A 12,748-nucleotide genomic window follows, 5' to 3' on the forward strand; every position below is an offset into this window, starting at 1 on the left:
CTGTTCCCATTTTGGCCAAAGTAAGAAATCTTGGTGTAACAGATTGGAATCTCTCTTCAACCTCAAATTAAAGCAATAACAAGACAGCTATGTTGATGGCACCTAACTGACAAGAGTCCTCAGCTAAGTGGCTGTCTGCCCTCTCTCCTGCAGCATTATGCATTTCCTTTCCTTTTCTGGTTTTTTGTCCTTGTTTTAATTAAATTGTTTTATGTTTCTACCTTACCTTGTACCTCTGGCTAGGTGAGTAATAAATCGTTTTAAATAAATAAAGTGTAGGATAGGAGTGTCAGGTGTTTGCATACTATAGGGTGTCAGGCGGGGGAGAGGTGGGATGTGGTGGGAGAATAGGGTAGTTAGGGTGGGGGTGGGAGGAGTTTGCATACTGTAGGGTGTCAGGTGGGGGAGAGGTGTGGTGGGAGAATAGGTTAGTGTAGTGTAGGGTGGGGTGGGGGTGAGAGGTAGGTTGTTGAGGTGGGGTGGAGTGGGTTAGTGTGGCAGTGGGTGGAGGGCGAGCAGCGCGGAGTAGCACAGGGTGGGCCGACAAGAGAGCGACAGAGAGTCTCTTCACACTTACAGTTCCTCCTCTTCCAGGTCAGAGGTGTGCTCCCGCTCCTCCGCATCCTCCTCTTCTTCATCCTCCTCCTCCTCCTCGGGCACACTCTCGTCAGATGTGCCCGGGCTGGGGTGGGAGCTGAGGCCTGCGGCTGCCGCCCTCATGGCTGCCAACGCCTGCGCCTGCGCGCGCTGTATGCGCAAGCTCTCAGATTCCCCGTCTTCGCGGCCGGCACCACCGTTGCCGGGGTAACCGCAGGGCGGGGGCTCGCGATGCTCCTGCAGCTGCTGCTGCTGCTGGCGGGCCTCAAGCTCCTGCTGCAGGCGCGCGCGCTGCTGCCGCTGCAGGTTCTCCATCACCGCCTGCAGCTTCATGGCGCGGGGCCTGCAGCCAGCAGCCGGCCCAGCTCCGGGGGCCTCAATTTCACCGCTAGGCCGAGGCTCATCCAACCTGATAGGGAGAAGAGAGGAAAAGAAAAAAAAGAAAGAGGCATTTAGAACTGTAAAGAAAGGAGCAACACTGTCCTCATCACCAAGGTAAAAGGCAGTATTGCCCGGGTCTCCCCCCCCCCAGGTGGAGAGCCAGACCCGATCACCAGGTCTCCCACTCAGCGTGGAGGCCAGCAGGCCTTGCTAACCACATGCAGGCAGGCAGCTGCTGACACTAGTACTGAGGGCACATATTCCTGCTTCCTTAGCTGCACTTTTTCCCCACTTGCTTACAAAATCACGAGAACGTTTAGGTAGTTAACGCAGAAAAAAAGGGGACTTTTGAGAGTCAACTTTCCTCCGCCCTCTGCTAAACCCTTCCTGGGAAGAAAGAGAGCGAGTACTAGTCGTCCTGTGGCAGCCTTGCTTTCCCCAGCAGATACGGGACAAGCTTCAGCAGCAGCACAGGTATCAGGCATCAGGGCTACAACCAACAAGGATCTCTGCGGAGGGTGGGGGGAACGGTCCCGCCTCCTTCCCCATCCCAGAGAATGAGGCCCCCCTAAAATACTTTCATTGGTTGGAGCAAGAGGCACTTGGTGCGGAGGCCAACACTGTAATGACCATGATGGACACTGCCATGCTTTGCACGGACAGAAGAGGACAGCGGAGAGATCAGGCGGAAGGTGCAGGGAGGGGAGGGGTGCAGTGGGGAATTTTTTTTTTATTCACATCTACCAGAAGGGGGGTGAATCTCAACCGTTTTTTGGTCTTTTATCTGCTGTCGTGTAACAGGTCCTGGGTTTTATCCTTCCACTAAAAAAAACAGAGGGCAGAGCGCCTTCATGGCTCAGTCAGCAGAAGCTCGGTCTCAAAGCATCCTTGTAAAAAAGGGAAGGGCCAAAAGTCACAACAGTAAATGCATGAAAAGGAGTCCAATTTAAATAAACCCGGTAGACAAGAGGGGAAACAAAGGACCACAGGTCCTGCAGATGAGGTAAGCTGCATGCAGTCCTCCTCCCTCGGATTCTGTAATTCAGTGGCAAATGGATAACGCGGAAGAGGAGAAACGCAGTGCAGCCCTGGTGTGTCAGCTTTCCAGAAGCATTACAAATGTGAACAACACTTAAACACACGTTTCTAGCTCTGTCCCTCCCTGCCTTTCTGATGTGAGAGGAGGCCGACAGGCTCCTGGAGGATCTGTATCAATATGACCTTTGCTGGGATCTATCCTATTGCGCTGTCATTCGTAGACCTGCGGGTGTGCTATACGTTTATCGTATTTATAGTTTTATTGCAACCCGCCTGGTTCCTTGTTCGATTGGCGTGTAATTAAATCCAAATAAATGGCATTAAGGCAGCCTGCGGTCAGAGAAACCAAAAGGAAGGTGGCAAGGATGGTGTCAGCCGGTGCCCACATTATTGTAATTCTGTACGGGGGACAATACAGGGCAGACCCCTGTGCACAGATGCGTGGGTTCGCTAAAGCACAGAGGTGCAGGCAAAAATAATTGCTGTGCAAAAATCTCTCATTCAGAAGAAGAAGTAGCACATCGCTACCTTCTCCCCCAGTACTACTGCAAGTAAATGGCATGGGGCAAGGAACTCCCTTCAAAACCTTTCAAGGTTCAGTTTCAGGCATTGTCCAAGGTGGCGAGGCAGGAAGCAAACCAGCACCTTCTGAACGGGAAGCTCCCTTCCACACAGGGGTCACACATCTGATTCAATGCCTGCTTTGCTCCTCCAGTCTGGCACAGAACCATGAAACTCAAAAGGGCCATGCACGGTTGCCACCGCACTATTACAGCCCAATTGTTTTAACTCTTAACGGTGGAATCGCTCCCACCTAGGACAGTCATGCACCAAGCCCAACAAATTGCAAAGCTGGCCACCATGGGAGCAGAATGTGCCGTGTCCTCCCACTTCCCGCCAGTAGTATCCTATGCAAACCTTGAGAATCAGGAAGCAGACAGCCAAGGCAGGAGCTGGCCAGGGCTGGGGCTGACAGCTGCCCAGATAGACTTAAGAAGATGTGCTGTGAATGGGTAGGGAAGCTGGTAGTGATGCCCAGTGCCGGGGGCAACAGAAGATAACCGTGGAGTACCTCCCCCACCCGAATGCCCGCCATGCCTAATATTTAGAGAAAATCCATTCCGACCAGGGAGCAGAAATGAGGTGATAAGGATGCACGTAAACCGGGTATCAAGGCAAGAAACCATGAGACTCTGTCCAGTCCTCCACAAATGACCGGGTCTGCCGACACCGCTATTAAAGGAAGCATTTGCTTCTCACCAGATACTTTCGTGCAGAGGTGGCTGTAGTCAGGGCTGGTAGAGGCAGACTAGATGGGCCTAAGTGGTCTTTATCTGATGTCATACTTTTTTTTTCCCCCCCCAACTTTAATTTTTATGGAAGTGAAACACAACAGTCACAATATTAAACTGGGATCCGCCACAGATGTTTCATTAAGGTCTGCTGTCACAGTTTAGGATAGTGGTAGGGAGCAGTGTTACAAACTCACCACCCTCTCTACTCACTGGAGGGCAAAGGCGAGGGGAGAGGGGGACAAGGCCAAAGCCAAGGGCAGAGAATAGAAACACAACCCCATGATCAATGTTCCCTTTCATTTTTATAAAATGCTAAAGTGCGTAAAAATGTTCTTTTGTGCAACTTTTTTTTTTTATAAGCAGAGTTAAAATCTGTACGCCATGAGCCAGTATAATGCAAACACTAGTGGGATTTCTCGTGCGCGCTATATGTTTTGCTGTGTGCGCAGGGTTTCACGATCCGTGTGCTCCCAACTTAGAGGGAACAGTGCCCTCGACACTCCAGGTCATGGGGGGGGGGGGGGGGAGGGGAGACAGGGTGGTGCCAGTGGGCTACAACTCCTCAGAAACAACCCGGCTCGGTGCCATAGGCTACTGGTGGCCAGGTACCATGCTGGGGTGGGGGTGGGGGGCTAAGAATTGGATATTTGGGCTACACAGTTGCTAATCTTGGTTACTGAAAAGCTGGGTGGAGGGACATGGGAGGAAGTGGGGCCGAGAGGTGGGACTGAGTGGGAAATCTTGTATGCTTATCTGCCCAAGATGGTAAACAAGGCACTGGGCTGACCTGGACAGCGCAGGAGCTCCAACCCTAAACAGCAGCTCCCCAACTGCACTGGGCCTCCAAGGCGGCTTGTACAGTTAAACCCAAACATCGACAACTAGGGGGGGAGGCCGGATGTTTTGGACAACGGCCCTACTAACTTTGGTGGTTGTGGAGATTCTTACAAAACTTGGTAATAAAAAACGGAGAAGTGTGGGGGAGGGGAGCCTGGGTATTGGATGAAGTATTTGGTCTCGTAAAAAGCAAAAGTTGAAAAGGACAAAGGCCTCAAATAGCTTACGGACGGAATTTGGAAATGCCCGGGACAGATACGGGGGGGGCAGTGACAGGAAAAAGGGTCAAGGGAGAAGTTATATGCTGGGCCGCATACGGGAATCTCTGTGCTCATCTGCCCAAAATGGAAGAGTGGCAGCCGGGCAGACTGGATGGGCCACTTTGGTCTTTATTTATTATGTTACTACATGAGCAGGAATGCTGCTGTCAGCAACAGGAACCCCAGGCTGTCACAGAGCGATGGCCACAGAGGTGGATAAAAGTTTATTTTCCAGACACTGAAACCAGCGCTTTAGATCCGGTTTTCCCGAAGTCACATGCACGGCAGGCTCAGGTTGCCGAGCCGGCTAGCCGCATCCTAAGCAGGCAGTCCTGTGACTGTTCCCCCCCCCCCCCCCCTAACCCATGACCAGGGCCCTGCAGCCATGCCAGCATCCAACCTCGCCTGCGGGTCAAAGTCACCATGCACCATCACGCAGCTGTCGCCAGCCAACAGACCCCGTAAAAGGTGGAAGGGACACCGGGCCGGAAAGGGAGCGGTAAACAGTGCAAGTTTACGGGACTGCACTTAGAACAATTCAACAAGGTACCACGGGGGCTCTCTTTAAAAAAAAAAAAAAAAAGCCAGTTACAGTCCGAGATCAACATCAGCTCTTCGCCGACACACAAAAAAGGGCAGGAGCTGGCATTAAGCTAGAGGCAGGAGGCAAGGGCGGGCTGGAACGCAGGTCGTGGACTATTTATTGTACTGCAGAATCCAACCGAGGCAGGCACCAAGCAAACTGGTTTCTGTTTCCAGCTGAAAAGCCTAAGCAAGGCTGAAATGTTTGGCCTGCAAACAAGAGCCTGTTTTCGCTTTCCAGGTCTGCCGTGGGCCCCGATTGCACGGGGACTATGCAGCTCAGCGGCAGCGCCCAAGGAGCTGAGTGGGCGGACGGGCGGGCAAGGGTCCCGAGAGGAGCGGGCGGGGAGTGCAACAAGACAGCGAAGATTTATCTCATCAGAACAGGCATTTAAGAATTTAGGAAGGTGGCACCTCCGTCACACGGAGCAATACTTCCGACAGAGACAAACAGGCCGACGCAATAACCCGGGCGTTAAGGACCCGCGCGCCGAATTTCAGAGCACGGTTTTAAGGCAAAGGCTGAATTGTTTTCAACTTCTAATGCAGGGAGCTAACGCATCGGGAGTTAAAACGTGCGCACCCACGGTCTCAAAATGCGCCGTCAGCCGGGCTGAACGCACATTTCAACCCGGGAGGGAAGGGGCTGAACGGGGCAGCATGTGGAGGAGCAAATCTTTTCCTGCGCTCCCAACCCCAGGGGGCCCACCTTCTCCTGCGCTCCCAACTCCTAGCCAGCTATCACGGTTAGGCTTAAAAACATTAAAAAAAAACCGCACTGTCAAGCCGCCGCCACTTGTCCTCTTTGGGCAATGGAGGAGCCCTGACGGCAGATCCGGCGTTAGAAACTTTACTCCACCCTCTGACCAGGAGCGAAGTTTCTAGTGCCAAGAAGCTGTACACTCAGCCAGCGCACCTCTCTGCATTAGGAGGGAGGGCTTAATACCCTCATTTGCAAGGAGGTTCCATGTGAGGGCGCTGATCTGAGCGCCCATTTTTTTTAAACGTACGTTTTGTGCAGGTAAAACTCCTTCCTGCATTGAGCGTAATGTTTCCCTGCACAGATTGCACACGCCCAAGGGCAGGTAAAACCGTGGGTTCAGATGAACGCACTTTATCGCGTCAGCCTGCAAAGAACGCCACAGAGGGAGCACAAGGACAAGGGCAGCCGGGAATGTTTTGCTTCAAGAGGGTCTGGATCACCAACTGCAAGTGCCCCCTGGGCATATGGCAGAGGGGGTAAACAGCAGACAGTATGTTCACTTGGGTAAAATGGAAGAGAGGGGGGACCGACTAGGTTCTGACCTCTCCTGCCCGAGGGGTTGCATGCAGCACCCCACAGCACTTCAAAAAAGGTGGATCATGTCACGAGCATTCCCTGCATCATGTCACTGAGAAAGGTCGGCAAAATGGATCTAAAATCAACGACCAGATGCCAGGGAAGGCTTCCTAGAATTCTACACCAGTACCTATACTTGAATGTAATCTGCTTTGAAGTTCTGAAAAAGTGGAATATACATCAAATAGATACATTAATACTGAAAGTACAGTCAGCCACCTGGGAGGTACAGCCAGGCAGCAGTTATGAATGTGCATAGGCAGAAGTGAAGGTAAATTTGCAAGGCAAAATAACTTCAGAAATCCCCCTCCCCCACAATGCCATAAAATCCTCAATAGTGTGAAACGGGGGTAATGTGTCTCCCACAACCTTAGCAGTGGTGTGTGTGTGTGTGTGTGTTGGGGGGTGGTTCCCAACAGATCCCTCATCCTGTGGGTGTTGTGTACCAATGCTGAACCGGGTGGGGGGAGTGAGCAGGATTTTAATTTCAAGAACGCCACATACACGCAAGCGGCGACCGCAATAAGGAAGCTCAAAAAGGACAAGAGTAGCAGGCAGGCTTTAATAGTCAGTGCAGCAGGCAGCAATGAGGAAGTGCCCATGTATGATAGAATTGTATTGCCTCCCCCCCCCCCATTTATTTAACACGGACGAAGTCAGGTAAAAAAAATGCGTCCCTGAAGATCACAATCTGCAGGGACATCGACTCGCTCACCCAGTCTCCATCAAACCACTGAAAGTGCACTTCGGCTTCTGCAAGAGTGAAGGGCACTAATGGGGAGGAATCCCCCCTCCCTAACCGTCATCATTTCATATATATCTAACATGCCTATCTCCACAAGGAGCTTGGGAGGCGATTCCAGATCCAGAGTTACCACCTCTAAATGTCCCCAGTCCACCCGAAAACAGCAAAGCGCGATGCAAGCGCTCTTATGTCAAGTAGAACTGACAGGATCCGGTCAGCTGCATACCTTGCCCCGGGACAGGAAAAGATCGGGGCATCACCCCCACGGCATTCACAGGGAGCACCCAGACTGACCATCTATTCCCATGCTAAGTGTACTAACAAATACACCACCACCCCAAGTTTGCAAACTCCCCCCGGCAATCTCACTTCCATTCCCGTGCTCAGAGTAATATATAATACCCTCCACCCTTACTCAAAGCAATCATAATATATGCCTCCCACCCCCGTTTGCAAACTCCCCGCATTATCTCCCCCCTCCATGCTCAGATACTGCTAGCATACACCCTCCTTCCCCAGCGATTCCCCCTTCTATGCTCATACGCCCTCCTCCCCCAGGGATCCCCTTGCCATGTTCAGAGAGTGAAAATAACAGACACCCTCCTCTCCCAGCGGTCCTCCTTCCATGTTCAGAGTGATAACAACATACGCCCTTTTCCCCTAGCGATCCCCCCCCCCTTCCATGCTGAGAAAGTGACAATAACATGCATCCTCTTCCCCTGGCGATCTCCCTCCCATGCTCAGAGTGATAACAACACACACCACCTTCCCCTAGCGACCCCTCTTCCATACTCAAGAGATTCATAATAACATGCGCCCTCCTCCCCCAGCAACCCCACTGCCGTGCTCAAGAGAGTGATAACATTCGCCCTCCTTCCCCAGCGATCCCCCCTTTCCATACTCTGCCCCCCTCCCCCAGCCCGGGACATGTGCCTTCTGCGAGCCCGTTACGCAACACGCGGTAATGAGGGGGCAAAGAGCCAAGGTCTGCCCCCAGCCCTCGCGCGCGCAACTCACCACCTGCAGCCGCCGCCCGGATCCCTCCGGCCCCAGATCTTTAATCTGCTCTTTGATTGAATGGTGTAGGGTTTAATGCGCCCCTCCCCCAGCCCAGGAGGGCTCCGTGCGCCCATTGGGTGGCGAGCCCCGGTCACATGCGGATTCCTGAGCCGTGAATCAGGGCTCGCCAGGGAGCGTCGCGCAAGAGCTGCCGGCCAGGGAACGTCTGCAAAGAGTCCCGGCGCAGCGCCGCCTCCCCTTCCTGCTTCTTCGGCAGTCCGCCCTGAAGGCGCAATCATTTGACCTGTAACCCGGCCTCGGAGCGTCTGCCAAAGAGGAAAAGCAGTAGCGGTGCTTCCTTACAGTCAGCTCGGAACTGGATAATCGTGGCCCAGTTCAGATTCAGAGTCAAATAACTTTATTGGCTTGACAATTTTACATCTGTTGCCAGCCACAGCACGGAGCTTGCTGAGAACGAAACTTGCTTATGGGGGTGCTCCCAACAACAGCTAATTTGGATATTATCGGGCCGATACAGTAAGGTGCGGTAGAAAGAGGTGCATTAGTTTTGCCGCACGCACAGTTTGGATCACATACCGCTCGATACTGTATTTAAATGGCATGCAAATGCAAGCCGCGTCCAAAGCGTGTCCATGAAGCGCAATCCATTTTACTGTATAGGCGCTATACAGCGCCTATACAGTAAAATGGATTGCGCACCCAGCGCACCCAGGATACTGTATAGGCGCTATACAGCGCCTATACAGTATCCTGGGTGCTCTGGTACCTGTCATTTCAAATGACATTTGAAATGACAGGTACCAGGAAGTGGATCCCAACTTTAAGCAAAAGAAAACCTAAGGCGAAGCAAAGCGCAGGGCGAAAAGCGACTCGACATGCTATTAAAGTATTGTAAATAAAGTGTAACAAAAGTTCATACACTTTCGCTGACTTGGACGCCCGTCAATTTGGGCATATGAACGTACGCCGTGATGTCACGCACGCTCGTTCATGCGCCTTCGCTGGCTTGAGCGCCCAAATTGACGGGCGCCCAAGTCAGCGAAAGTGTATGAACGAAAGCCGTGACGTCACGCACGCCCGTTCATGCGCCTCTGCTGCCTTGAGCGCCCGTGCACTACGGGCGTGCATTCATCCATCTTCGCCGGCGGGGGCTGCTGGAAGCCGCTTTCGCCGCCGGCTGCCCCCAGGAGGCAGGGGAGCAGCGGTGCGTGCCTCCGGAGGAGGGCAGAGAGGACTGTAAGAAAAAGTAAGTTAACTTTTGTTACACTTTATTTACAATACTTTAATAGCATGTCGAGTCGCTTTTCGCCCTGCGCCTTGCTTCGGGAGGAGGGGAGAGAGGACTGGGGCTGCCCCGGAGACCGGCGGCCAGGGCAGGTGAGCGGGGGCTGGGGGAAAGTTTGCCGCCTACCCTTACCCCTGCCTCTAACGCAGGGGTAAGGGTAGGCGGTAATTTGGCAGATTAAAGACGCGGCTAAACTGCAAGTTAAAAAGGCGAGTTGAGGCGCACGTTACTGAATGGGAGGGAATAGCTAATCGGATCGTTTACATACATATACATGCCGCGGGTGGAAAGGGATACGCGTCGAGTAAAAGAAGCGATAAGGATCGGTAAAAACAGATAGTGAATCGCGGGTTAGACTTACGCGGCCAAATTGTGAGTACACAGCGGGTTAGAAACGGGGCAACTGCGGCCGCGCTTTACTGTATCGGCCTGTATGTAAGGTGATCAGCAGTGTTTGGGGGAGGGAGGTGTTTCAGAGCCCCCTGTTAAATTACTTTGGAGGGGGGAAGATAGTCTCAGCCTGGGGATGTAAACTGTTCCCTTGCGCAGAACTAGTTACCACTTCACTGGGCATCCAGAGTGTTATGAACCGAGTGGTGGACCCTTGGTTCGACGATGATCGAGTAGACCACCGTCGTTAGGTGAGGCTGATTCTCGGGGTTGCAGATGGAAAGGGTAAGATCTGGACGCAGGCGCCTCCTGCAGGTCGTGTAATCCAGATGCTGGCGCCTCCAGCGGGTCGAGGAGCAAACCCCGCGGATCTCGTGAAGAAGTCCAATCCAGAAGTCGTGAACCAGGGTGATCCGCAGCCAGTCCAGGGGTCAAAAAGCCAGAGAGGTCCGCAGCCAATCCAGGGGTCAGAAGCCAGAGAAGTCCGCAGCCAGTCCAGGGGTCAGAAGCCAGAGAAGTCCGCAGCCAGTCCAGGGGTCAGAAGCCAGAGAAGTCCGCAGCCACGCCAGGAATCAAGGAACCAGAAGGAACGTCAGCCGGACCAGGAAAACAGCTCAGGAGGACAAACAGGAACCAGGAACAAAACAAACGCAGGAGCCAAGAAGACAAGGCAAGGACTGGAGGTCCAGACCTTGCTTAAATAGTCCCCAGCCAATAGGGAACCGCAGGAAGGAACCAGCTCATATCCGGTGAGTGTTCCTTTAAATCTGTGACCAGAGCCGCCCGCGCGGCCCTAGCTGAAGTCAGGGGGCGGAGCTAAGCCGCGCGGGGAGAGAGACCGCGGCCATCTTGGACTTGCAGCGAATGCTGCCGCTGAGAAGTCCCGCGGGGATGCCTAGTGCCGGCGGTCCGACCGGCCCCTAGGGATGGGGGTAAGTGCCGTTCGCGGCTTGCCACGGCTGGGTTTTATAACAGTACCCCCTCCTTTAGGCCTCCCCCTAGAAGGCTTGGGTTTCTCCGGATGGTTGGTGTGAAACGTCTGGAGAAGACCCTTGTCAAGAATATTAGTAGCGGGCTCCCAGGAGTTCTCCTCAGGCCCAAAACCTTCCCATGCCAAGAGATACTCCCAACGACGTCCTCGTCGCCGAACATCGAGAACCTCACGGACTTGATAGGTAGGGTCGTCCTCCAGCTGAACGGGCGAAGAGACAGGAGCCTTCCGAGATGGCCAGTTGAGGAGCAGAGGTTTCAGTAAAGAGACATGGAAAACATTGTGAATGCGCAGAGAGGTGGGCAGATGCAGTCGATAAGTGACGGGACCGATCTGCTTGGCCACGGAAAAAGGACCAATATACCGGGGAGCCAATCTCATCGAAGGGACTCGCAAACGAATGTTCCTGGTGCTCAGCCATACCCTGTCGCCTGGATGAAACTGAGGCGCCGGCCTCCGATGCCGGTCAGCAAACTTCTTAGCCAGAAGAGCCGCTTTGCGGAGCATGCGGCGAGTGTGCACCCATAATTGCTGGAACTGAGTGGCAGTAAGCTGAGCCGCCGGCGAGGGTACTGCCAGAGGGAGAGGCACCGGAGGAGTAGGTTGGTAGCCAAACACAACTTGAAACGGGGAGGAGCCGGTTGAGGTACACCGATGGTAGTTATGGGAAAACTCCGCCCAGGGCAGCAAAGCCGCCCAGTCATCCTGCCTTGAATTGACATACGCACGCAGAAACTGCTTGAGAGTACGATTAGTCCGCTCAACTTGGCCATTGGCTTGCGGATGGAAGGCGGTCGTGAAGTCCAAGGAAACCTGAAATTTGGCACAAAGGCTCCGCCAATACCGGGCCGTGAACTGGGAACCTCTATCGGAGGAAATGTGGGACGGCAGTCCATGAAGGCGGAAGATATGGGACATAAACAGTTGAGCCAACCGAGGAGCAGAGGGAAGAGCGGGCAGGGGCGTAAAATGAGCCATTTTAGAGAAGCGGTCAATTACTACCCAAATCACTGTGTGTCCTTCAGAAGCAGGTAAATCGACCACAAAATCGGTAGAGATATGCGTCCAAGGCTTGGATGGTGCCGGCAAGGGTTGTAGCCGTCCCCACGGCCTTCCCACTGGAGTCTTATGTTGGGCACAAACGGGACACGAGTCCACGTATGCCCGAATGTCTTTGTACATCCCCGGCCACCAATAGAAGCGCTGAAGGAGGTCCTGTGTCCTCTTGCGTCCAGGATGTCCAGCGAATTGGGAATCATGTCCCCACTTCAAAACCCTGTTACGGAGTCGGCTGGGAACCACCGTCTTTCCTATCGGAACTGGAACAGTAGGTGCCAGAATGATACGGGCAGGATCAATGACGGTCTGTAACACCTCTTCGCCATCCTCACAGACAAAGGACCGAGACAGTGCATCCGCTTTGATATTCTTACTGGCAGGTCGATACCGGAGCTCAAAATCAAAACGGGAAAAAAATAAAGCCCAGCGGGCTTGCCGTGGGTTAAGTCGCTGGGCTTGTTGTAGGTAAATCAGATTCTTATGATCAGTGAAGATGGTGATTTTATGCTGGGCCCCCTCCAGCCACTGTCGCCATTCTTCCAATGCGAGTTTGATGGCTAATAATTCTTTGTCGCCAATAGCATAGTTGCGCTCCGCGGGAGAGAACTTCTTTGAAAAATAGGAGCAGGGATGAGACGTACCCTTGACAGTGGTCTGACTTAATATTGCTCCTACACCTTCGGTGGATGCATCAACTTCAACTGTAAATGCGCGACTTGGGTCCGGGTGGCGAAGACAGGGCTGTCGTAAAAAGGAGTCCTTAAGGGCCTGAAATGCTTCTTCGGCCGCCGTGGGCCAAGTAGTGATATTAGCCCCTTTACGAGTGAGTGCAGTGAGGGGCGCAGATAGCTTGGAAAAGTCCTTAATAAAATGTCGGTAGTAGTTCGCAAAACCAAGAAATCTCTGCAAGGCTTTTAGCCCCTTCGGTT

At 53.2% G+C, this 12,748-nt stretch overlaps 1 protein-coding gene across 2 annotated transcripts in view; it reads right to left on the reverse strand.

Annotated features, from left to right (window-relative positions):
• The window catches only part of ARID3A (AT-rich interaction domain 3A), an 86,949-nt gene extending 78,695 nt beyond the window's left edge, over positions 1 to 8,254 (reverse strand). The window contains exons 1-2 of one of the 2 annotated variants that reach the window (XM_029613446.1): positions 8,092 to 8,254; positions 578 to 1,006 (exon numbers count right to left, since the gene is read on the reverse strand). In XM_029613446.1, coding sequence (XP_029469306.1) covers positions 578 to 1,006; positions 8,092 to 8,207 — 545 coding nt within the window. In that variant the 5' untranslated portion in view covers positions 8,208 to 8,254. The remainder of the gene's footprint in view (positions 1 to 577; positions 1,007 to 8,091) is intronic. The other variant, XM_029613447.1, reaches the window with a different exon arrangement.
• Between the last annotated feature and the right edge of the window lie 4,494 nt (positions 8,255 to 12,748).

Source organism: Rhinatrema bivittatum, chromosome 8, assembly GCF_901001135.1.
Source record: "Rhinatrema bivittatum chromosome 8, aRhiBiv1.1, whole genome shotgun sequence".
Classification (NCBI taxonomy): Eukaryota; Metazoa; Chordata; class Amphibia; order Gymnophiona; family Rhinatrematidae; genus Rhinatrema; species Rhinatrema bivittatum.